The following is a 27475-nucleotide window of genomic DNA, read 5'->3' on the forward strand; positions in this document are numbered from 1 at the left end:
CTGGAAGTCAGAGCCCAGCATCTCATGGCACCGAACCGCTCATCGGCCAAAACTGGCCGACTGACTGCCTGAATGAAAACACACGCCTACGCACTCAGGAGCCGATGTTCCAGAAAACGGAGTTCCTAGAAAGCCAAGGACTTCAGGTAAAATATTAACCGTCCGGGGGACAAGAGGATGGAAGTATGGCAGCCTATCTCCCCCAAGTCAAAACGTGGTTGGTTAGCAGGGGCACAGAACAGGTGCTCAGGGGTTTGGGGGCATGATCGTGCTTTCTCTGCGACCTCACCTTGGTCTTCCCCAGCTGCCACTCGCTGTTGGACGAATCGTAGAGCTGCAGCAGGGCCGTGCACTTCCCCCGGATGTCCTCGGGCACAGCCACGTTCCTCATCAGCACTTTATACCTGCAACAGAAACACGCCCGGCGTCACCTTCCTACGACGGCTCTCTTCCTGGCCCCTCAGAAAAGAAAGAGCATCTATTCGGCCCTGCCTTGCCTTTTGTAAAAATCCTGGAAGGGCCTTCGGACCGCATACCCGGCTTTCCGGATCCTCACCGTCTCCAGCATCCCCGAGTATCGCAGCTGGTTTAGCACAACCGCCTGGTCAAACTGGTCTGGCATCTGAAACGTGCGAGACGGGGACACATTAACGAGGCCACCCCGTCACCGTTTTGCACACACAGATCCAGACACACACACACACACACAGAAACCTGCATAAAAATACAGACTAGAAAGTGAACCCCACCCCCAGGTACCCATCACCTGGCTTCAAGGGCCACCACCTTGTCAATCCTGCCAGCTCCCTCCACGAGCCCTTACTCCCTGCCCTTGAATTCTCTAAGTCCTAGACTTCACATCCTGTCATCGATAAATACGGTCAATACTATTTCTTAATATAACCACGACACCACTGTATCTTAACAGAGACCGATAACTTCCTGGTATTAATATCCACGTGCAAATCTCCGTTTTAACTATCATCAAACATACCACCATGTTTCATACTGCTTTTCAAAGAACCTAAAGTGTCATCCAGATGTGACTTTATTTACGTTTTGAACTTCATTTTCAAGGCACTGAAAGGGATTTTTTTTGCCAGAGAATATCGTGACCCAGTGAGGGGCTGAGGGAGGGGTGGGCGAGGTTGGGGGTGGGGAGTGGGGAGAAAGAGAGTGCACCAGTGGACCAAAGAGACAAAAATGAAAAAGAATTGTAATTTTCTCGGTATCTAGTCAAATACTCCATTTATTCAGGGTTCTACACGATGCTCACTCGGTAAATTAATCCCAGAAAATGCAAACCAAACACAAAAATCAGACCAAGACTTAATGTTCTGAAATGTATTCTCCTATCCACTCAAGTTACCAAACAAACTGGCAGTGAAGACAGGACAATAGTCTTTCAGAGTAAAGCCCGAAAGTAGGCCATTTCCCACTTACGGCCTTTTGGGCAGTGATTTGTTTTTCAGTCTAAACAGCCGTCCCCTTTAATTAATTTGTATTTTGTTATCCTACACAACTGTGAACAAAGTGACTGAAAACCAGGGCCAGAGAATGTAAGTATACTGTTACAAAGTGCAGAAAGAAGAAAAAAAAAGAGAAAGTGACTTAAATTTGCGATCCCCATAAAGGCAGTCATTAACACAAATTTAGGCTTAAAGCCATGTTATCCTGTACACTTCCCAAACTAGCTAAGAATAAATGTGAAGAATGTTCTGCAAATCTCCCCTACGGCTTTTGATGGAACAGCCTGCCATCATCTCCAGCAGGCTGACTTCTCTTATATTTAATTTAGTTTCTTCTACAAACAATGTGGTCAACTTGTCTTTACTCAGCAGTATTCTGGCCGAGTACAGCCAATAAGTTAGGGCAAACATCCAAAAAATTGTGGCTCACTAGTTTTTTGTCTTCGTTATTTAAACATTCTTAGAAAAGAAAAACATAAAAATACAAAAACAAAATTAAATTACCCTTGGTTACTCTTACACCTATCGTTACGTTAAAAAAAAAAAAAACAAGAATGGAGAGAGGCAACAGTTCTGGAAGTATTTGGTTAAAATGCTTCTGTTATATATATTTGGGAATATAATCTGAGCAGTTGCAATGCACGAAGATTAGCATAGAGCTAAAATTAAAAAGCACGGAATAATGCATCAGACTTAGTCAACTTTGTTAAATTCGTAGTCAAAGACACCTACTGATTTAATATTTAATCACACGACGCTCAAAGACTTTTCTCGATCCCTCTCTCAAGCTCTCCCCACTCCTGACCCATACTGTTTCTCCTCGCCTCTTGTCTTCCCATCCCCATTTAACAAAGTCCACACGATTCCTTAGCTCGGCACCAGTTCCTAGAACGTCCTAAAAAAATATCACAAAAGTGACGCCCCATCCAGAAAGTTCGGCCACACTCACCATCTTCAGCCTCTCCGAGGAACATTCCACCTTCAGCTTGGCTCTCGGGCCAAAATTCATATGGAAACCGACTGCCACACTGACCTTTCCGCCACAGCTAAAGACACTGAACAATAATGAACACCATTCCTGTGCTTTAAAAAGTGCTCGGTCGCCATGACAACCCCTTCCATTCTGGGGCTAATTAGTGTGGTGTGGTTGTAGGATTTCATACAGCCCAGGGAGGGAGGGAGCCACCAGGAGCGGCCACTCTTTCCAGGCTCCCAGCGCGATTGTGTTTCTGCCCCTTTCCTCGTAATTTAACCAGGAAAGGGGGGACCCACAGGCAGATTGTCGCCACGGGCAACCCACACAGCAATCGCGAGGAGGGGGTAAGCCTGTATTTCCACTGGTTCTCTTTTTAGTTTCAGCTTCCTTCCCCGGGGAATTTAATGCTCAAAGATGACACAGCTGGGGGCTGGACAAATCACAACTTAAAGGCATGTGCCTTTCAAAACTTCACCAGTGCACATTGGTCTTTGCTGGTAACTAATTTCCCAGAACCAGAGTCCTTGCTGACAGAGACTGCCTGCAAAGTACGAAACGGGGAAGTTTGGATGGCAACCCATAACATGGGCTTTGGAAGGAACAGCTATAAAGCAGGAAACCAGCTGGTCTTTAAACACCTGTTATGTGCATGGTTCCATGAATCACGCTGGAGGAAGATTAAAAAAAAAAAAAAAAAAGTGGGGCTAGATGATTTATTTTTCCCTTTAATCAACATCCCCCACCACAGTGGTGCATTTGTTACAGCTGATGAATCCGCACTGACACCTCATCACCAGCTAGGGTCCCCAGTTTACATCACAGGGCTTAGTCTTGTGCATTCGAAGGGTTTTGATGTGTAAGGACATACACCCACCATTAGAGGATGATGCAGAATAGTTTCTCTGCCCTGTAAGTCCTCTGTGCTTCACCTACTCATCTCTACCCCTCCCAAACCCCGGGCATACACTAATCTTCTCACTGTCTCTGTAACTGTTGTTAAACATTTAATTTTATTATTTTTTTCTTATTGTTTTTTAAATATAACTTACGTCAAGTCGGCTAACATACAACGTATACAGTGTGTTCTTGGTTTCGGGGGTAGATTCCCATGATTCATCGCTTACATACAACACCCAGTGCTCATCCCAACAAATGTCCTCCACAATGCCCATCCCCCCTTCTCCTCTCTCTCCCGCATCCCCCCCATCGACCCTCAGTTTGTTCTCTGTAGTTAAGAGTCTCTTATGGTTGGCCCCCCCTCTCTGTTCGAAAACTATCATTTAATTTTTAAAAAAGCAGTTCTAGGGGGTGCCTGGCTTGCTCCGTTGGGTGAGTGTCTGAGTTTGGCTCAGGTCATGATCTCACAGTTCGTGAGTTCAAGCCCCACACGGGGCTCACTGCTGTCAGCAGAGCCTGCTTCAGATCCTCTGTCCCCCCCTCTCTCTGCCCCTCCCCAGCTCTCTCTCTCTTTCAAAAATAAATGAACGTTAAAAAAAAAACAAAAACAAAAAGAAGCACTTTTAGGTTCATAGCAATTGAGAGGAAGTTACAGAGACTTCCCTTAGGCCCCTGTCCACACACACATAGCCTCACAGGGCCTGGATTCTGCTTCCCAGGACCCTTAAACTTGGAAGGGTGCTATGTATGCCAATCCTCAACTCCTCATAAAATAGAAAGCTTAATATGAAACCATATCAAAAATTGAAATTAAGTTCCTTGGGAACAGAGAGGAAAGAAAAGCATGAGGGGCTACAGGTGGCACACAATTGGAACCCAGGTCTGACCCGGAGTTTGGGCTCAGACAGCTTCTAGTCATTCACCCCTGCAGGGGAAGGGGCGGTCCTCACAGGAGGCAGAACCATAGCTAAGAGGCAGAAAGAGAAGCCGGCATGGCCAGTAGGCAGGCTGGGACAGAGGGGGGCGCAGTGGAGCTGGGCTGCTGTGCTTCCTGCGTCCAACGTCGATGACAATGGTTTTTAAGATAAGGGGCCAGTGGAGGCTTAGAGCACGAGATGAATGCGGTCAGACCCAGGTGTAGAAGGATCCCTTCGCGGGCAGTGGCAAAACCGGAAACAAGACCAGACGGATCGCCAAGTATGTTTCGTGCACATCACGAAATATTATGCAGCCATTAGATACAAGACCCAATGACAGATGTACCAGTTGACTCTCCGTCCTTTTTGCAAGGTTGAGAAGCGATGCGGAGAAGTATGTATACGATGACCTCACCACCACAACAAAAAACAACCCAAAACCAAAAAAACCAAAACCCCTATTTATTAGGTGCCCACGATTACGCAGGCACACCTCACTTTATCCTGCTTCACAGGTACTGTGTTGTGTTGTTTTTTTTTGAAAACAAATTGAAGGCTTGTGGCAAAGCTGTATCAAATCTGTCGGCACCCTTTTTCCAATAGTATTTGCTCACTTTGTCTCTGTGGCCCGTTTTGGGAATTCTTGCGATATTTCAAACTTTTTCGTTGCGATGATTATGACTTGCTCTGAGCTCAGATGATGCTTTGCATTTTTTTCTTTTTTAGCAATAAGGCATTTTTAAATTAAGATAAATACACTCCCCCCCCATTTGTCTATTTTCCTTTTCTTTATTGCACACTCAATAGACTACAGTATAGTATAAACCTAAGTTTTCTATGCAGTGGGACACCAAACAATTCATTTGGTTCGGTTTTTGTGACGTTCACTTGACTGCGGTGGTCTGGAACCAAAACTGCAGTATCTCTGAGGTATTCCTGCCTAAGTCTAGATACCACACATGCAGAAGAGCACAGGAAGACACATGCTAGCTCGTTACCTAGTAGGGGGCTTATGGGTGCCGGGAAGAAAGACTGCTGAGAAAAGAGAGAATGAAAAAGTTGGGCTGCACTGAAAGAAGGAAATAGCCACATATATACAATATGACTATTTTTCTATATGGCTATAGGTTTTTGAAGATATTTAATGAATAGTATATATTTTTTTTACAAGGTAAAAACCCAGATATCGAGTAGAATCTAGAAGTCCTGCATGGAATAGAGCGAAGAAGGGAAAGAGAAACAGGGAGACCCAAGTGCGAAGCTACTGGAAGGATACTTTAAAGTAGAAACAACCTAAATGTCCATCAACAAATGAATGGATAAGGGTGCTTGGCTGGCTCAGTTGGTACAGCATGCGACTCTTGATCTTAGGGTTGTGAATTTGAGCCCCACGTAGGGTGTAGATTACTTTAAAAAAATATTAAAACAAACCCCAAGTTGGTGAATGGATAAACACAATATAGTACATCTATTCACACAATGGCATATCATTTGGCCATAAAAAGGAATGAAGCCCCAATACGGGCTATATGAACCGTTAGAACTTTCTACTAAGTGGAAGAAGCCAGTCACAAGAAACCATGTGCACATTATTGGATTCCATTCATGTGACATGTCCAGAAAGGTAACTTTGCAGAGACAGAATAGAGGGTGTTTAGGGCTGGTGGAAACGGTGGGGGCGGGGGGGGGGCAGGGGGAGCAGAGGGAGGGGATAGCCAATGGTAGGAGGTTTCCTTGTGAGGTGATGGAAAAGTTCTAACACGGCGGTGATGGTTGCACTTATCCACGAATATACAAAAAAACCCGAGACAGGATCGAATGTATTTAGTTTCAGGTGGTTCAATTATTTAAAAAAAAAAAAAAAAAAATCAGAAAAATTTTTGGCCCCTACAATCTTAAAAAATAAGATTTCAGAATTCCTAGACAAAACAAATGACTGACAGCAGAGCGTGCTAAGTAAGACCTCCCCTAAATCCAATTACAAGGAAGCCTGACCTTCTGCAGCTTCAGATCGAAATAAAGGCCAAGCGAGGTGCTGATAAACAGGGCCAGGGCAGGGGAGACGCTTCACAACTGGAGCCAGAAATAAATGCATTTATAAGTTAATGCATCTGATTACCCTGAACATTACCTCGCCCTTCATAATTCTGTAAATATTGCATAAAGATCCTAAGAAGTATGAAAGCAGACTTGGAAATAGCTGCCTGTCTGTAGTTCAAGGACACTCAGTCTGTGCTTACCGCAGAAAATACAGTGAGTTCATGATTGGTGCATCCTCAAAGGCCTAGTGTTTCTCTGCATTCGAGAGATCTCTCAGAAACCAGCAGAGGAGCCCTGAGAAGTCAGGCAGAGTGGGAACCTGGCCTGCCACCCACGGGCCCAGGGAGTTTGGCGGGGGCCGGCTGGTACTTCAGGGAGAAGATACTTCTCTACTGGGGGGACGGGGTGGTTAGAAGGGTAGAGGATTCTATTTTGTAGATGAGGAAACTACAGTGAGCAAGTCTCCATGACCTGGTCAAGCTCGTTTTAATACTTCCTTAAATCAAAGAGTTAGAAAATTAAGTCTCAAAGAGCTTAGCATTCCCAAAAACTAGTATATGAATCAAAATTGTACACAACAGGGACACCTGCCTGGTTTGGTCCATAGAGCTTACGATGCCTTTTTAAAAAAAAAAAAATGTTTATTTATTATTGAGAGATAGAGAGACAGAAGATGAGCATGGGAAGGGCAGAGAGAGAGGGAGACAGAATCGGAAGCAGGCTCCAGGCTCCGAGCTGTCAGCATGGAGCCCGAAGCAGGGCTTGAACCCACAGATTGCGAGATCATGGCCTGAGCTGAAGCCAGACGCTTAACCGACTGGGCCACCCAGGCACCCCGAGCTTGCGACTCTCGATCTCGGGGCTGGGAGTTCAAGCCCCACAATGGATACGGAGATTGCTTAAAAAGAGGATCTTAAAAACAACAACAAAAAACTTGTACACATCATTTTCCTACCGAAGTGTTATAAAATCGGAGGCGTATTTTCATAGGGTACAATTCTCAAAGGAATAAGCTGCAAACTTCTTCAGGGAAAAGAGGAGGATGGAGTCTAAGCAGAAAATGTGCCCTACATCCCAGGAGCATCCCATCTTCTGGGAATACAGAGACATCTGAGGATGTCAGCATTAGGAGAGGCCTCAGGGACCACCCTGCAGGTGCTGACTTGGTCTAAATACAGATGATGCAATCATCACAGCTTCAAGGGGAACGTAGATCAGAAACTGGTTCACCACGCTGTGAGTTCAGCCGCATATATCGACATGGCTAGTGAACAGAGAAAATTTCGGAAAGTGAAATGGCAAACTGTGAGCAAATCCATCTTTGGTCACTGTGGTCCCATTAACACAGGTGGTGAGAGGCTGATGACATCCTTAAGAGCCTCAGATGACGAACAGACCGTGCAGTGTTCTCTGACCCCCTCACGGTTACACCTAAACTTGCATTTCTTCTTCCCTGGGTACCTGCCACGGCCGGATGTTCCAGAAGAGTCAGTACACAACAGTGCACAGACACACTCGGAATGCACTGAGCTACACCCCATGGAACAGGCCCACCTGGGATAACGTACTTCATAATGACGACTTTTGCTTTAATGACAAATACCAAATACAACTAGGTAACTCGTGTGGATGCCTCTGAACACTGGCTATAATTTATTTCTAGAATGAGCCCTTCCCTCCCTATTTTGGAAATACTTAAATTACTCAAGGTATTAATAACTAACCACTTGACAGGGTCATAATGTCTTGAAGATTAGGTAAAAGCGGACATTATTTCTTAATCCGTCAAATGTATTTATTAAGGACCTTCCAGGGCCGTCTGGGTGGCTAAGTTGGTTAAGCATCGGACTTTGGCTCAGGTCATGATCTCACAGTTAGGGAGTTCAAGCCCTGTGATGACAGCTTGGAGCCTGGAGCCTGTTTCACATTCTCACTCTCTCTCTGCTCCTCTCCCCCACTCTCTCTCAAAAATAAACAAACATTAAAAAAACAAACAACTTTCCATAGACTGAGGGCAACCATACAGGTAACATCATGCGATGCACTTGTCCCTCCCTGGACTCAACCAATGCAGGCCTCGCTTTGGCTCCAATCTGCTTAGAATGCAACATGGCGGAGAGCCCCAGGCCCAACGATCTAGGTCCTCGGAGCACAGAAAAATCAGACAAGATCTGAGCGTCATACCAACAAGTGCCTTACTGCTGTTAGCAGCTTAATAGAAAAAAATTTTTTAGCTTTCTATCTTATAGGAGTTAATCTCCCACCCCTTCTGGTAGACTGTTTCTCCAAGTGAGTAGTATAATATTCTAAAATTAAAGAGTTCTACTTTTTCTCATATTTTTTTTAATGGATCCTGACCTTGTCTTTGTTCACAAGTTTGAGCCCTGCATCCGGCTCTCTGCGGTCAACTCAGAGCCTGGAGCCTGCTTCAGATTCTGTGTCTCCCTCTCTCTCTGCCCCTCCCCTACTCAAGCTCGGTTTCTCTCTCTCTCTCTCAAAAATAAATAAAAACATTAAACAAGATTTTTCTTTAAATTAAAACAAACAAATCCTACCTCCAATAACCCTTCTTCAACTTTAGAAAATCAGAGATTGCAGAAAAGCTTGCTAGGTCGATTATGTTACACTAAAAACACATCATTCCCACCCCTATAATGACTGAGAAAGTCTTACAATAGGGCTCTTGTCCACCTTACTCATTAACCAAAAAAATAAATAAATAAAAATAATTTAAAAAGATGCCACGCCTCTCAATCTTTATTCGCTGTGTTCGCTACATCAGACTCCCAAAAGCAGTTAATAAATATTGAACAGAAGTTTATCGTGCTTTGAAGAGTTTTCAAAAGCATGGTTACTAAAGCAGCCTATATAATCTTCCTGACCTTGAACAGGCAATAAACAAAAGCCAATTAAACCAGCGACAAAACTTCTTTGTCCGTAATTACCTCTGTCATTTCACCCTGGGCTGTGAAACATTTTACACAGTTGTTGCCACTTGCTAATTTTCACATTTTGAGCCAAGAGGCAGAAACCAAATTCTCCCAGGAAAAGACGCAGCCCCCCTCCCAGGTGAGGAACAGGCAGCAACTCGGTCACGTGACTGGCTAAGGCTGCGAGTCAGTCCTGGAGGTCAGAGTATAAAGCGTGGAAAGTTCTCCCTCACCAGGCACAGCCTTCACATTACTGAAGCGCAGTCACCACCCTGAGCAGGAAAAGCCAAACCACGACAGCGGGAAGCTGCTGTGTTCACCTCAGATCCATGCAAACGCCAACTACTCAACAGGAGAGGAGCTAGAACAAGTAACACACACACACACACACACACACACACACACACACACACACACACAATCCTCCTAAGCCATAGCTTTAGCCAGCACATACCAAACTAGAACAAGTAACACACACACACACACACACACACACACACACACACACACACAATCCTCCTAAGCCATAGCTTTAGCCAGCACATACCAAACTAGAACAAGTAACACACACACACACACACACACACACACACACACACACACACAATCCTCCTAAGCCATAGCTTTAGCCAGCACATACCAAACTGAGACAAACCTTCCATTTCACATTCAAGGGCCCACAATACAGCTCCAGTCTTCCATGCAGTCAGCTGGAGCCAGCCCCACCACCAGAATGTTCTGTTGTCTCCCACTGTTGAGTTTCATGGACCTTTGAGGGGTCTCTCAAACATAGCCCCCTCAATAAAGAAATCTGTTCCTAGTGCATCTGCCAACATCTGTCACCTCCCTTTCCTTGGTGGCACACGTGAAACTTGTCTTAGGATGTGACCTTGACCATGCACTTTTCCACGTCATGCATTTCTGCACGTCCATTAGACATATCTGTGTGAAGTCCCCATTTGGTGATGCATTCTTTCAAGGGAGGAGCTGAATTTTATGAATTCATAACTAAATTGGACGGGACATAAGATACATATACACTTATACTACTGTACTGCGTAAATTAAATTATGGGGGTGCCCGGGTGGCTCAATCAGTTAAGTGTCTGACTTCGGCTCAGGTCATGATCTTGTGGTTCCTGAGTTCAAGCCTCATATCGGACTCTCTGCTGTCAGTGCGGAGACTGGACCCTGTTTCGGATCCTCTGTCTCCCAGTCTCTCTGCCCACACTCGCACTCTGTCTCTCTCTCTAACATAAACATACACACGTACATACATAAAACTGTGGTTCTGTTTATAGCAGTTTCCAATGTACTTATTCAGCAAGGACATAGAAATATTATCAGAAGACAGTACATAAAAGGAAAAACGGACAGTTGGATTTCCTTAAAATTAACTTCTCTCTGAAAGACATTTGTTAAGATAACGGGAAGACAACCAACACAGTGGGAAACTATTTTTGAAATACTTATTTGAAAGAATAATGTATCCAGCATATAGAAGGACACTTAGCAGTGAACAATATGAAAAAAAAAACAGTCCAACTTAAAAATTAGGGAAAGACCTGGACACACCATCAAAGGAGACATAGACATGGCTAATAAGCATATGGAAAGATACTCAACAGCAGTTGTTTCGGGAAATTGCAAATTAAAATAGTGAGATAGCACCACACACCTGTTAGAACGATTAAATCCAGAAAGCCGACCCAACGATGGCGAAGATGTGGAACGACAAGAATGCTAATTCGTAGCTGGTTGGATGCAAAATCATACAGCCAATTCGGAAGACAGTTTCTCACAAAGTTAAACACAGTCTTAAAAATTATCTGGCAATCATTCTCTCAAGGATTCAGCCAACGAACCGAACACACAAAAAGCTGCAAGTGACTGTTTGTAACAGCTTTATTCATAACTGTCAAAACCTAGAAGCAATCGAGATGTCCTTCCGTCGGTGAAAGGACAAATAAACTGTCCATTTATCCATACAATGGATATTATTCAGAGATTTATAAAAAGGAGCTATCAAGTTCTCCCCCATGACACAGAGGAACCTTAAATAGTCCGTGCTAGATGAAAGCGATCTGAAATGAGCATACGTATGTACGATTTGATTCCAATTATATGGCATTCTGAATAAGGCAAAGCTATAGAGAGAGTATAAACTCCAGGGGTCACCGGGGGCTCGGCAGGAGGGATGAATAAAGCACAGGTGAAATTTTGGGTGGGTGAAACTATTCTGTATGATACTGTAATGGTAGATACACGACGTGATACACTTGCCCACATCCAGAGAATTGTAAGCACAGGAGGAGTGAAGCTTGGAGGACCCCAGGAAATAATGCGTCCTGTCACAAAAGAATCTAGATGTATTACAAATCCATGACCCAAGCTCACTGAAGGACTGGGGCGGGGCAGGCTTAAGTAAATGTGGAAACGGGCTCTGTAAGACGAGGGGCAAAGGGAGCTACACAGGTGAGCGTAGGTGGCTCAGCAGGTTGAGCTTCGACTTCGGCTCAGGTCGTGATCTCGATGTTTGTGAGTTCGAGCCCCATGTCGGGCTCTGTGCTGCCAGCTCTGAGTCTGGAGCCTGCTTCGGATTCTGTGTCTCCCTCTCTCTGCCCCTCCCCTGATCGTACTCTGTCTCTCAAACAATACACAAACAAACAAACAAAAAAGAAGCTACACATAAGCACCGTAAGTAGTATAGCTGATGGAGTTTCTACCCTCGGAATACAGGTCACAATTCTCATACTCTACAATTAAATGGATGGCAGATGGTTGGAGTCAGGTTTTTCACTGTTTGCAAGAGAGAATGTTTGCAAGAAAACCTTAATAAAACTAATTCCATCCAACTAGATTTATGAAAACAGCAAAAAACTCCATTCTTTTTTTTAAGTTTTTAAGTTTATTTATTTTGAGAGAGAGAGAGAGTACAAGCAGGGGAGGGTCCGAGGGAGGGAGGGACAGAGAGAATCCCAAGCAGGCTCCTCATGGACAGCATGGGGCCCAATGCGGGGCTGGAACTCACAAACCGTGAGATCATGACTTGAGCTGAAACCAAGAGTCAGACGCTTAACCGTCTGAGCCACCCAGGCACCCAGAAAAATCCAATCTGATGTTGGCTTACTTGGCACTCTAAAAGCTGCCAGCCACGAGGTCCCAGCCGTCCTCAAAACACGCTTCTATAGCACATGCCCAAAACACAGTTCAACATCCAGTTATGTTTTTTAACTACTTACGTGACATAACCAGAACGTGTTTCTATAGGAAATGGTTCAGCTCCAAAATATGAAGTAACTTTCCAATATAGTTTGAGGACAGATGTAAAATAAATTGGGAGATAAAGGCGGGTTCATTTTCTCCATTAAGTTGTTGTTAAATACCAGAATAAGGCATCAAGGTTTTTTTTCTAGTTTATTTTCTAAAGAGAGAGAGAGAGAGAGACAGAGAGACAGAGAGACAGAGAGACAGAGAAAGCATGCATGCACATATGTTCAAGTTGGGGAGAGGCAGAGAGAGAGAATCCCAGGCAGGCTCCACGCTGTCAGCATAGAGCCTGACATGGAGCTCGAATCCACGAACTATGAGATTATAACCTGAGCGAAAATCAAGAGCCCGGCGCTTAACCAACTGAGCCACCCAGGCGCCCCCAAAGGTTTTGTTTTTTTAAATCAGAAATATGGAGAAGGCATACGATGAAAATCCTGTGTCTGTGTCTGCGTATGTTCTATGCACGCATAAACATACAACTGTGTGTGCATTATATCCACACCTATGAGCACTTACGGGTAAACACCCACTTTGTTTAAAAAAAAAGAAGAAGAAGAAGAAAGGCATTTTGGTTTTCTCCCCTTCAGAAAGAAATCCGTTAGGACACACAGGTGTCCAACATTCTTTCCACAGCTATACAGCAACATCACCACCAGAAAGCATTTCATCAGCTCCCTAAGTGAGGACATTTAGGTGGTTTCTAACCTTTGCTGCGTTCTCTTCAGCTTTCACTGAATGAAAGGAAATAAGAAAGGGGAACAGCAGAGTCCCCACACGAGCGAGTCTCCTGGAGGTGTGGACGTCCATCCTGGCCCTCCAGAGTCCCTCTGTCTCATGGCGAACGCACTCCTGTACTTCTGACGGCCGATGGCTAGGCGCTCGGAGACCTGGAAGGTGACCGCTCCCACGTGGAGCTTTAGAACCCCGCCCCCACCCTCCACCTCTAAGGAAACAAGGTTACAGAGACAACATCACACTGCCGGACTCCCTCAGCTCCCATCTACATAAAGTGTCACTGTTGGTTTGACACTCTCATCAGTCAGAAGGTAATTACTGACCAGAAGACTCTGGTGACTTAATTCTGTCCATTTTCTACTACGTTCTAGTGTGTTAGACCATGGAAATTTGGGAGTTTATCTATCACACTATGTAATAGGGTCATTTTCATAGTATTTCTAGTCGAAAGGACGGAGAGAAGTCTTCAGGGATGGGTTGTGATAAAAGGCTGTGTCTTAAACCAATTTAGTAATAAAAATAGCAGCTACTACTCACTGAACAGGGGCCCTGGTTCCACCAACGAATTAAGCGTCCTACAGGCAACTCTCTCAGTCCTTCCAACCGCCCTATGAATTACACCAGCCCATGATACCAAATTAAATGTGCGATACAAGGCAAAGAGAGACAACTCTTCAGGAAATGGGACTAGCTAACATTTGCACGGCACTTTGCAACTTCCAAAGTCCTTCACATACAAGGTAGCACGTGCTGTTCTCCGCCAGCCAGTGAGGCAGGCAGTGCAGCTGCCAGTATTTTCATTGAACAGGTCCAAAGAATGGGTGACGGAGCCACATCAACAGCAGTTACCGGGACAGGCACCACTTCTAATATCGGAATCTCTGCAGGTTCTGCGATCGAGTTCCCAGAGGGCGGGGCTCCTCCCCTCGTCAACAAGTCCACGTCCAAAGGGACGCTGTGCCAGCAGCTGCTATGATCCCCTGCGGGTGGCTGATCAAGTTGTCGTGTTCCTGTTCTGGTCTGTATTGATGAATCCTTAACGGTGGTGGTGGTAACGACAGTGATAATCCTACGTGCAGCAACAATGAAGGCTCATGTACCAGGAACTTATCATGTGCCAGACATTACACTAACTTTATAACGTTAGCTTGTTTTTGCTTTTTTTTTTAAGATTTAATTTTACTTATTTATTTTTTTGAGAGAGGGCACAAGTGAGTGAGTGACCGAGAGAGAGGGGGAGAGAGAGAAGCGGGGCTTGAACTTACAAACCGCGAGATCATGACGTGAACTGAAGTCAGATGCTTAACCGACCGGGCCACCCAGGCGCCCTTTAAGATTCTATTTAAAAATTTTTTAAGTAATCTCTCTGCACCCAACGTGGGACTCGAACTCACAACCCGAAGATCAAGAGTTGCATGCTGTACCGACTGAGCCTGCCAGGCACCCGCTTTTAATTTTAGCAACTCTATTAAGGGACACACCTAAGGCACAGAGAGGGCAACTTACAAAGAGTCACAAAGCTCTTGTGAGACAGAACCAGTCTCGGGGGGCCCAAGCCAGCACTACAAAGCACTAGGCTGCACCGTCCGCCCTGCGAGGGGCAAGTTCAGGAGGCGGGGTGGGGAGTTCCTGTGGTTCTTCTAAAGTTTTTATTATTGAACCACGGCCTTTGTTTCCTGGCACGTTTTTCCTGAATATTCTTGAATGAAATTCATCACAATAGCTATATCTTGGTAGCAGACTTCATACCAAAACAGAAATGAACTTCTGAGGATTAAAAGTCCGAGAAGACAATACACTTAGTTAGGGCAGGGGTTGGCAAACCGCGTCCTGCGGGCCACATCCGGCTTGCCACCTGTTTTTGTAAATACGGTTTTCTTGGAACACAGCCATGCATTGTCCGTGACTACTTTCACGTGACAATAGCAGAGCCTAAAATATTCACTGTCTTGCCAGTTGCAGAAAGAGCACGCGGTTGACCACTGAGCGAATGAAGAAGCCCGGCAAATAAAGCACTCCCACGGTGCAAACCGAACTGCGGTCTGCACACAATTATATATCCAATTTCCCAAAAATCAGCATGAAAAACATCAGAGAAGCCCTCATTAATAATTTTGAAACGCATCCCATGTTGGAATAACATTTTGGCTATGCTGGGCTAAAACAGATTATTGAAACTCATTTCACAAAAACCAACTTCTTTTAACATGACTCGCATTTTATTTCTACTGGACAGTGTGTCTCTAATAAATCAGGCTGAGCCTCTGACTCTATGAGGGCTCGGAGCAAAAGAGCAAGGCTTAACATTGTCGTTCTATTTGCACTTGATACTTGGAGCATATTTTTATATAAATGAACTGTCAGACTATTTTAATGCAAGGCTTATACAGAGACCGAAATAAAATATATTACTTTGCACACAGTATGCGTGACTCAAAGGTGAAAAACACGCAGATACTGTGAAAGACACCCCATGAGTATTTCACACAAGGCTCATGATTCTAAAGAAATCAGACGTGAGGAATATCCATTAATTTCAAATAAAGCGCGAGCTGCCAACAGACTTCTCAGACAACAACAAAAAATGCACGGACTTCTTTTTTTCCTAATATATTTAGTGTCTAAAGTCACTCCAGAAGATTCCTAGGCCCTTCAGTTGGTTTTTTTTGACAAGCCATTGAACCCAGCATCTCCAGCACCTATGGTAACAATAAAAAAGGGCACCACTGGGGGAATGTGTAATAAAGCTAGATGGGAACAGGCCAGAAAGAGGGCACTCCCATCTACTTTCTCCCTCAAACCTGGCCAGTAAATGCTTAGAAAGGCTACGGCTCACGGCCAGTCCCCCTGGGTCCAGAACAAGCACTTTGCCTCTCATTGTGTCTGTAGGACGTTTGCTCATTTGAATCGTAGCTACCATTGTGCCCACATCACATGCCTGCTTCCCAACCCCACAAATAGCCTGAAAGCCACCGGTATTTAACGTCTGGTCCAACGCTTCCTTGCGTTACAAGAATGCAAACCTGCCCCTGTCCACAGCTTCTTTCTTCCATTCTTATTCCTTTCCGGTTTCCTGCTTTTAACAACAGCGTGCACCTGCTGCTCTGACTTCTGTTCCTCTCCAGGGCCGTGGTGGAGAATACAGCACACTGTGGGGTTTCCTTCCCTCCTTTCCTGCACACGCCGGATGCAGACGCCCCCAACTCTGCCTCCCTCTGGGCCATGACTTCCCAGGAAAACCTGCAGGAAGTTCTCAGCCTTCAGGCCTGCACACCAGACCCCTCTTGGGGGACAAGGCACCTGGAGCTTCCCTGTGGCCACCCTCTGCCAGTCATGTGGGGAAGAGAGAAAGCAGCGTGTTTCTGCAAAAAGGGAACCCCTGGATTGTTAAAAGGAGAGCTGGTATTTAATTATTACGGAAGAAAAAAGCTATGGCTTTCTCCTTGATTTAAAAGTGAAACAGCAAATAATGGTATTTAATATTTAAATGTGGCCTGCTCTGCACAGATTTTTCATTACCTCAATCAAATCTCACACAACCCTTTTTTTTTTAATTTTTACAAAATGTTTATTTATTCTTGAGACAGAGACAAGAGCGTGAACAGGGGAGGGGCAGAGAGAGAGGGAGACACAGAATCTGAAACAGGCTCCAGGCTCTGAGCTGTCAGCACAGAGCCCGACGCGGGGCTCGAACCCATGAACCGTGAGATCATGACGTGAGCTGAAGTTGTACCCTCAACCGACTGAGCCACCCAGGCGCCCCTCACACAACCCTATTAAGGCAAGGGGGTGGTGGTGCCAGGAATAGGGTTTCCTTATGTACATGAAGGAAGTGAATCGATACAATTTGAGTGTCTTGTCCAAGGGGGTGTGCCTGGTAAGCATCAGGACCTGGAATGAGATTCTCTGCTCTTTTTTCCTTACGGAAAAACCAGAAGGGCATCACTCCGAGTGTGGCTGGTGACAGGTAGCAGTTCATGATGAGCGGGACCCCCTGAGAATCAGCCCTCAGGAACTTACAGCAACAGGGCACGGACACACCATCAAATTACCAGTCCACAACAAATTGGCAATCATAAAAAAAGAACTGCTCTTTTGCCACAGTGGGAAAAGTGCTGTTCTAGAACATTCCAGTGACAATGTTGGGTAATGTGTTCTAGAATATATCAGTGACAATGTTGGGTAGCGTGTTCTAAAATATGCTAGGGACCATGTTGGGTAGTGTGTTCTAGAATATTCCAGGGACAATGCTGGGTAATGCTTATGAGAAATTTCCTGATAACCAAGCATACACAAATCTGTTAGTACATCAATTTTGCATTAAGTACTAGATTCATTTCCCTTTCTATTGTTTAGTATCAAATCAGGCTCAATAAATAAGGTGAGTGTATTCATCGAACTCCTTCCTCAAAACCGTTACAAGTGTAAAATGTCTGTTCAGAAAATCTGATCTCACATCCCTGCTACAAGCTCTCTGAACTGTACACAAGATACATCCCAGGTATTTTTGTATTTCCCTCTTTCCATCTTCATCCTCTCCACTCCTCACTTGTGGTTTTATTCTCTGATGGGGCCCATGAGCCCTCCCCTGCTAACGGAACTCCCTCTGTATTCAGGGCAGCCGTCCTGGGAATGGGAGGTCATTCCATGCCCACCAGGCAAACCCATCCACTCTGCCAGATACGCACTCTCCCAAGTTCTTGTGGGGTGTGGCTCAGCCACAGGCCCTGTCTGGTCCTCAAACCAAGTAGAGAAACCAGCACAGAGGAGATGGGAGGCAAACCTACGGAGGGGCTCCTGGGAAGATGTTTCCTTCCTAAGCCGATTCCTTTCACAGGTTAATATTTACTCTAAGAGGACAAAGTCTTTGTTTTCTTTATTCAGAGATGGATGCATCCCAAGGGGGCACACAGGGACTCAAAACCTAGCTGTTAAAAGAACTGAATGAAGATATTCTGTGAAGATGGGATGGTTGCCCCGATGGCAGCCATTTTGCAACCTTGAAGAAGGACCAAGAGAACGGAAGACACATTGACGCGAAGCCCCGACACTGTGGAGCCTCTCAACAAATGCTTATTAAGTGTGACACTTGTACGTATATATTGAGTCGGCTGAGTTACTGTGTCTTGTTGCTTAAGAGTCAAGGTTTTTCCAAAGGGAGACTGAGGGGTGGCGAGTGTGTGTGACAAGCCTGTATGATCACTGGTTAGATGGAAGAGATCCTGTGAAGGAACGAAGGATTACCCCTGGGAAGGAAGGGGCACCAGTGGGGAATGGGCTTAGGCTCCAGAAAGATCAAGATCCCTGGTAGAAATGCAAGGTTGCCGTATAGCTTAAAACGCTATTGTGGTGAACACGGTAAGCTTCAAAAACATCCAGAAGGCACATCAGCAGCACGGCAGAGGTCAGCACCGACAACACGAACTGGTACGCGATACCAAAGCCAGATGGCCATCACAGAGCTGCGGTGGAGTTCAAATCTAGGTCAGAGAAGTCAGAACCAAAGACAGAACGCATGGACTGAGCGCCTGTGGCCAGAGTGAGAACCACGAGTTGGTGGCCTCATGGGAAGCAGCCAAATAGACAAGAGGCCTGGGACAGGGCAGTTCTAGGAACACAGCACTCAGAACGTCGTGAGAACCTGACGGAGGGAGGGAGAAATGGGGCACTGTGGAGGAGGGCGGCGAGTTGGCTAATGACAGATGTTCTCAGTCCTCTGCTGAATTAAAAGGTGAGGTCATGCGCTGGAGTGGGAAGGCTGACATCAGGGTCACGAGCGTGGGAGGGCTTGGAGGACAGGGAGGTCTCCTCCTCCAGGGCGGACACAAACATATCCTAGAACCAACCAGAGCACATTTCTTGGTATCATCCAGCAACATGGCAGAATCAGAGAGGAGAATGTGGGTTAGTGAGCCAAGGGACCAAAGCAAAGCCACAAGTTCATAACCAAACCGCTCTCCTCCCTATGTGGGCCACTGTTTCGATCTCTGGGCTCATGCAGTGATCATTCAAAGCAGGCTACTTACGATCTGAGCACTTTTAAAATATGTATGCTGTGTTCCAATCAAAAAAAATGTAAGGCCCACCAGTGAATCCAACTGAGGCAAAAAAGGACTCCAGAATGAATCCATGGGGGAGACAAAGAGAAACTAAGGGGCTGAGGTCCGGGCCACGCAAAGAAAATACATTCCCTCAAACAGAGTAAAAGCAATAGAAGGATGAGAGGGTGGGCTGGAGGGGCAAATTTAAATTCTGAACTGGTCATATATATTTAAAATTAGAGGTTTGGGAGTTCAAGATATACCTGTATGTATAAATCGATCCTGAGAATCAACTAATGTGTGTTGAAGGAGATGCAGAAAGAAAACAGAGAAATGGGGGGGTGGGGGTGGAGAGGGAGACTACAGGTTTGTTCTAAACCGACCACAGACCCCAGTAAAGACACCAGAAGGTCCAACCCTCAGCATAACTCCCATCTGGAAATCCTCATAAAGCAGCCTCCCTCTTGGGTATAATCTGTTGCCATTTAATCTAATGAATGTAATTAAACCCTTTATCTTGCTAAACTAAAACTCAATCTCACACAATTCATCACTGTTCTATTTCAACTTCTCCGTCCACCATATTGAATAGGTCATAGGCCCCTTTATTCACGCTCACTCTGAAAAATCATGGCGAGAAATACAAATTAGGAGGGCAGCTGTCTCTCTTTGTAGATGTTGGCAAGGAGGCGCCGATCAGTCACTAAAATACTAGAATAGCCGTGGAACGTACTGAGTCACTCACACAATCACCAAGGTTCTGCCACTGCTATAAGGATGCTGAGTTCGAAAACAAAAAGCAGGGGATGGGGAAGAAAACAAGGGGAACAGGTGCCAGTGGCCCTACATCCTTCTGTGTCCATAGCCTGGAAAATCTGTCAAACTGGCATCTGTAAGGCTTGGCCAGAGCTATTATTTTTATAATGCTATTTCAATAGGCGCTAAGATACACCACGACGGGAGCACGAATTAGTGCACAGATAATTATCAGGACAATATACTGTGTGGTTTCTTGCTTTAAGGTAATAGGACTTCAGAGACAAAAAAAAACAAAAAAAACAAAAAAAAACCCCCACAACTTCTGAGCCACTGGAAGATGAAGATCATTCGCCATACTTAAGTTTAAAAGAAATTTTTATTTTTTAAGTTCGGACACAAGAGGAGAAAACTGGTTCTGAGAGACCACTGCTACAAAACCAAATTAGGAATGAAGAGTTTGAACAGTTATAAGAAGTACGGACATGGGGCGCCTGGGTGGCTCATGGCTCAGTCGGTTGGGCATCCGACTTCGGCTCAGGTCATGATCTCGCGGTCCAGGAGTTCGAGCCCCGCATCGGGCTCTCTGCTGCCAGCTCAGAGCCTGGAGCCTGCTTCAAGTTCTGTGTCTGTCTGTCTGTCTGTCTCTCTCTCTCTCTGCCCCAACCCCACTCACTCTCCGTCTCTCAAAAATGAATGTTAAAACATTTTTTAAAAAAAGTATGGAAATAAAAATGGCAACTCAGAAAAATATGCGCAGCAAACTGGAGATGTCAATTATTAGAAAGACCAGGATTTCATCAGATTCACGTTAGCTGAGAGCCGGACGCGGTGTGAGAATCACCCCATCCCGTCACCTCATTTACCGAGGAAGAAGCAGAGACAAGCAACCGCTCTACATTTGCTTAAAACAATACAGCTAGGGAAGGAGTTACTCTTCGGTAATGGATGTAGCGGACTTATAAACATCCATGAACCCTGGCTGGGGTATCAGAGAAAAATGTAACAGAATTTTACTTGAAAACGGTTCAGCGCAGCCTGTCCTGAGAGAAACGGTCACGGATTTGCAAGCCCTTCGTAAATTCTACTTATGTTCTGGAAGGAAAATGAAGGCTTGGTGACAAGGGGGTGCTGGTGAGCACAGCTTCCTAGGAGTCCTTTCTCTTGCTTATTCATGTATTAAAGTGGCTGTTTGCAAGTCATAATGGGAAATTAGCCAGCCTTAAACACAGCCAATATCTGTTAAGTATAAATTAGGAGCACCACAAAATATTCCACTGAGCAGTTGAGAGTTGCTAGGAAACAAGAGGTCAGGCAATGCTCAAAGGCCAGGTTATTCCCATCCCCGGGGCCCCGACAGAGTCCCAAACACTGCAGCAGCCAGACCGAGGGCCAGGCTTCTGAACAGTTTGGCTCAAGATGCTTAAATTTGACGCTCCTCCCCCACGGTCCCCCAAACGGGGAAAGAGCCTAATGTGTGATGGGCTGCACTACCTCGTCCGTAGCCTGGCACTTTGCTTTAAGGCACTGATGCCTGAGAATCCATATGAAAGAGGGTTTTAAGTTGAACACTAGTCCACTAAGCAAAATGGTAAAAAAATAAAAGGGATATACACAGAGAACAAACACGTTCCTAAATCCGAGGCACAGGAACACATGTATGACAATAAAATGCTCTTTTCTCTTCACCTCTCTCAGAAGAACACATCCATCCACTTCCTTCAGCGATCCCATTTACTTGAACAGCATTCCCCAGTTCTGGATTTAAAGAATAGTTTTCAGTGTTCTTTTCCCACAAATGTACCTTTTTCTACACTTGCTTTAAAACGAATGTACGTCCTTTATAAATTCTAGCTGAGGGTGCGGTGCCAACTTCAGTAAGTGGTGAAGAGACACGACGGACAGACAGACAGGTGAGGGAGCCTGGGTGGCTCAGGTGGTTAAGTGTCCAACTCTTGATTTCAGCTCGGGTCATGATCTCACAGTTCGTGAGATTGAGCCCCGCGTCAGGCTCTGTGCTGACAGTGTGGAGCCTGCTTGGGGTTCTCTCTCCCCCTCCTCTCTCTGCCCCTCCCCTGATCATGCTTTCTCTCTCTCTTTCAAAATAAATAAATAAACAATAAAAATAAATACAAAGGACAGGTCATGAGAGGAAACGAACATCTCTATTTGCTGGGACAGCCACATAATTACCATCGATGGTCTCTCCCAAGAGAGACGTTCGTTACCTCTTTGCATGACAAACAGAATAATTATTATGTACTAGCCAGTAGAGACCATCCGTGGCCATTGTGTGCCATTGTGAGCTGGGAGTTTTACAGATATGATCAGTCAATCCTTGTAACCACCACCCTAAAAGGGGTAGACTTCTGTCCTTACTCCATCAAGAACACAGACAACCTAAAAGATAGACCAGGGACATGTGGTAGGACAGCATTTCCTAGAAAACCTCGCTCAGTCTACCACGATATGTGGCCTCCTGATACATCTTCATATTTTTTTTTAAGTTTATTTATTTATTTTGAGAGAGGGAGAGAGGGAGAGAGAATGAATACGTGCAAGGGAGGGGCAGAGAGAGGGGGAGACAGAGGACCCGAAGCCACTTCGTACTGACAGAAGAGAACCCAATGTGGGGCTCAAACTCACAAACTGAGACCATGACCCAAGCCAAAGTCAGAAGCTTAACCAACTAAGCCACCCAGGTGCCCCACGTCTTCATAAATTATTTTAATCCAAAAATGTTTCAGTAACCCGTTTCATCATCCGGTCACCGATTTATTGTCTAAAGGACAGACTGCCTTATTCACTAGCAAGCAGCAACAAAATCAACTTGTTCTCTGAGAGTGACGAAAGTCTTATGGCATTAGCCCCAGAATACGTGGAGAAACAGTTCCAGATTATTTAATAGACTGCTACAGTCACTGGGCTGGGCAGGACAGGTGTTGAATTAGAGTTTAAGTTCTGTGATTTAGGCAAGAAAACTGCTGGGATTACAACCACGATGATGATCTATCATACTCTGGGGAGCACTCAACAAACGCTCCGGGGTCAATCTCTGCATTTCCCCACGTCGGTGTTCCGGCATCTGAGGCCAGTCTGTGATCATGAGCAGAAACAGAAAGGATTCAGACATGATCCGTTCATGTCTTTGCTCCTTCCTCCATTTTGGCACCCGGTCCTCAACATAGTTAATATTCAACTGAAGAGCGTCCATTCCTTTATGCCCATACACCAGGGCCCCCCTTGGCGGTTTTTACAGCTCCCACCGCACCTGCCAGAGGCGTGTTAGGCACGGTAACCAAAATGACCAGAACGGAGAACAGAAAAGCCTGGGCATCCAGGTCAGTTGCTAAAGGCGCTTCCCATAGTTCCAAACCACCTTCTCAATCATTTAAAAACGTCAACGTGTTGTAACAAGGAGCGTGGATGTGCTGGGAGCAGGCAAGGTGAGTAATGGAGAACAAGCAGCTATTGTATGGTAGCTAATTTTTTCTAATCGAGCATGAGAAGGGAAAGGCTTTAACTCTGTGGACACTGGCCGAGCCCCAAGTGTGTGTAAACCAGGAAATGCCTCCAGCACAGCTCCAGAGAGCAGGAGCTCCCAAAATCTGCCGAGGCAGCAGGGCTCCAGACATTGACCGGTCTAAGAGATGGTCGCTTACAAGGAGCTTTGCGGTGTTTTGTATCTTTTTCACCTTTGACGCCTGGCCCTGAGTGCCAGCAGGTGTGTTCGAATCCTGGAAATCCAAATCCAAGTCCAAATGACGCCATTATCAGGTCCAAACTGCCCTTTGCACCTCGGCGAAGGACCTCCTTTCCCTAATTTGCATGGGACCGGGGAGTAACAGCCCCCAGGACCTGCAAGTGAGGTCTGATATAAATCGAATTGTCAGAGTTTCAATGGAATTGATTGATGCAGTGACATCAGGGAATCAAATATATAGGGCCCATGTGTCAGAGTCAATACTAAAACAAATGAACCCCCCAAAATAGAGAGAGAAAAGATAGAGAAGGAAATGAAAAGAAGCCAGGCTGATTTTCTTTCTGCAGTTTCTCAAGCCACAATTAACATATTAAAGACGCCTTACATTTGGCCCTCATAATCTTGTGGCATTTGACTCCACAAAATTTGCTTTAGTGTTCTACTTATGTACTGTAATATCCCTAATGAAACTGTCCCAGTGGAAACAATATCCAGGAACCCAAGAGTTCATACCCGAACCCTTGTGCTTTCCCTGCGGGCTCAAAGGCAGAAATCTCATCCAACCTTATGATGCGTATTCCTACTTCATTTTCTCGTGTCTCTGAAGGGACTTTTAAAAAAGCTTTACCTGACAGTTTCTGAACCATTCGTTTGGTAGCGAAATTTTCACCGTTGTAAACGTGGAGGGGATTGAGGCGGGAACGCTGCAATATTTTTCACAAGGACACTGGTCTTGCATTTCATAAAGGCAAGCGGAGTATATCCCAGCGTAACTCCAAAGCTAAACAGTATTCCTTTTTCAGTGCAACATTGACAAATGGGGCATCTGGCACACTTTAATGAGCCGTTTTAGCCTTTCAGAGCGGCTGAAACTAGGCCACCCATTCATCTGAGAAAGTGGGTAGCACAGAGCAATTACGTAATCCTGCCAGGCGCACCGATATTAAGGGCACCCCACCCCACCCCCACTTCACGCGTCCTAGTAGATTACGTCCTAGGAAACAATACATGTTAGCAAATGACTCCATCAATACCTCTGGAAAAATGCTAAGCGATATGAAATTTTCTATTTTCACCACACAGCCAACAGCAAAACACGAGGTTCAAAGCCCTGACAACTGGTGCAATGCAAGTTCAATTGTACACAGATGCCATTTTTTTAACCGAGAGCAAAGGAAAAACAGGATAAAAACCAAGAAATAATCTGCATGGGCACCATAACCCAGTGGCTGCCAACCAGGGCGATTTTGCCTCCTGGGGGGAGATCTGGAGATGCCTGGGGACAACAGGGCTGTCGCTGGCATCTACTGGGTAGAAGAAAGCAGGGTTGCGGCCATATATTCTACACTGCCCAGGACAGGGCCCCACGGCAAAGGATCGCCCCGTCCGACGTGTCAACGGCACCGCGGTGGAGATCTCCTACTATAACCTGAGAAATCAGAAACACCCGATTAAACAAGGAGGGGGAAGGTCAAGAAGGGGAAATTTAACTATGAACGCATTCTAACCTGAAGTGTGCTGCAGGCGATAGGGCGGCCCAGAACTAGCCAACTTTAGGAAACCAGAAAAGAAGTCAGTTACAAAATGAGGCTACGGGGCCAAAGCCTGAGGAGGAGGGCCCCGGGCTGGGAAAACACGGTGCTGAGGGACTCACCTAGCTGCGGGGCCGGAGGAGAGAAGGGAGCATTTCTGCAGGAGCGGGCAGGTGAGGAGGAGGGCAGAGTGTGAGGCCAGGCCTACAGCTCGGGAACCAGTCAAGAGAAAGGGGGAGGGGAGAGGCCCAGTCAGACAGGTGCCAGGAAGGCGGGGTGGCTGGCGAGGTCACAGGCCTGGGGGCCTGGGGGGCGCGCGGGGAGGGGATTGGGAGGGCGGGGCAGCAAGAACCCAACCTGGAAGCTGCCGGCACCAGGGAGGCCGGGGCAGTTTAGAGAGCAGAGAGTTAGAAATAAGTAAAGGGGCACGGCCTCTCTTTGCAAACAGCGGTGAGCGCTGCCCAGGGGAGCATTTCCCATACACTCCCACCTCCCCGCCCCCTTCGGTATGTTCTATATTAAATGTTTCAGACTATTTAGAGACATTGGATATAAAGAGAGTGTGACCAAGGAGAAGGAACCCTGAGCAAAGGAACGTTTGACAGCTCAAGAGGGAAAAACGGATGGAAGGCTGTCCTGGAAGAGGCAAGGAAACGCTATCTAGAACACAGGACGAGGCCGGTCTTGGGGAAGGCTGCCACAGTGGGAACTCCCCGGGTGCGTTAATGGTAGTCCCTGCCCCTACCACCTCCGGACGTGTTGTGAAAAAGCAACACGAAACCAAGAAACTCATTCAGTCTACACACCTGCAAACTTATCTCCCTATTTTATTTCTTTGATCACACTATTGAAGTCGCAGGCCATTTTCCATTGGCTTATCACCTTTTGCGAATTTCGCATTCATGTGTTTCACTCACTTTTCTATCAGAACACTGGATTTCCTTACCGATTTCTAAGGGCTCTTTTTTAAGGCTATAAATCCCCTGTGAAACACGTTGCAAAATATTTTTCCTGTTCGTTGTTGGCTGGCCTTAAATGAAGAACAATTTGGCCCTGTGTATGTATACGTCAAAGTCACGACAGTGCAGGCCATGATTTAGCAAATACACTGACAAATTTTACCTTTAAAAAACAATCTTGAGCGTGCACCGGTATTCATACACATGAATAATGCAGAAACACTGTTGACGACGAGGAAATAATCCAGTAATAGAATCTCTTTGAAAGCACAGCCCCTGACAGAATTCTGTAGTCATGGGGGAAGAAAAGGCACGGGAATGTTTTAAGATACAGCAAGCTAGTAAAAAGTCAATTACAAAATGAAGAGTAGACTATAATTTACATAAAGGTTAAACCATTTGAATTTGTATTTTGCACGTTTTCCAAATAGTTTAGAATCAAAGTAGTGCCTTCATACTGAGGAGGGTTGAAGGCAAACCCCTGTGGTGGTGTTTGTATTATTGTTACTATTTATTGTAGTATTTCTGTGTATCAGGGAAAGAGCCAGCCTCGAGGAAGGACAAGAACACCCCAGGGTCAAAGGGCAACACAGCAAAATGCTGAAGAAAGTATGGAGGTGCAGAGGGCCTCCTCTAAGGCTGTGAGAAGATGCAGGGAGGCTGACTCTGAGCCCGAGCACCAGGCCGCAATTCATCCCCCAGTTCTACCCTCTGGTCTGGGCTCAAACCTGGGCCCTTTGCTCCGGAGTCATCGAGGGGAACCGACTCTTCCTAAAGTTGCTGGGCGGCAGTGGGGAGTTTTAGAACAAAGTCTCTAACAGCAATCTCTCTCTCTCTCTCTCTCACACACACACACACACACACACACACACACACACACACACACGAAGGGGGCTGGTGAAAATGCCAATGCAAGGCCATTTAAGTTAGACGACCAGAAAACCCCACAAACAAACAAACAAACCCACCGCCCCACAGTCTGCATAAAAGGGACAGGAGGGTCTGGGATTTGCTCAAATGCTGGAGTGGGGCTGCTATTCTGATTGGTCGCTATTTCCAGAAGTTCAGGAAGAAGAGCCAAAGTAAAGATCCACAGTGGGAGGGCTGAGGGCTATAACCATCTGATACGGTGGGCAGGAGGGGGGCGGGGGGCGGGGAAAAAATGTTTACCCCATCGTGGCAGCTGTCACTTCCCAGGTAGGAAGCTCGCAGTGCAGATGGGCTGGTGTCTGTAATCAGTCTTCCCAA

At 45.8% G+C, this 27475-nt stretch overlaps 1 protein-coding gene across 4 annotated transcripts in view; it reads right to left on the reverse strand.

The window, feature by feature from the left end:
• Window positions 1-27475, reverse strand: part of MYO10 (myosin X) — a 229358-nt gene that overhangs the window by 42334 nt on the left and 159549 nt on the right. For all 4 annotated transcript variants that reach the window (XM_078444495.2, XM_078444497.2, XM_078444491.2 and 1 more), the window contains 2 exons: window positions 498-622; window positions 290-404 (listed from right to left, as the gene is read on the reverse strand). In XM_078444495.2, coding sequence (XP_078300621.2) covers window positions 290-404; window positions 498-622 — 240 coding nt within the window. The remainder of the gene's footprint in view (window positions 1-289; window positions 405-497; window positions 623-27475) is intronic.

This window comes from Panthera onca, chromosome A1 (genome assembly GCF_046562875.1).
Source record: "Panthera onca isolate mPanOnc1 chromosome A1, mPanOnc1 haplotype 2, whole genome shotgun sequence".
In the NCBI taxonomy this organism is placed as follows: Eukaryota; Metazoa; Chordata; class Mammalia; order Carnivora; family Felidae; genus Panthera; species Panthera onca.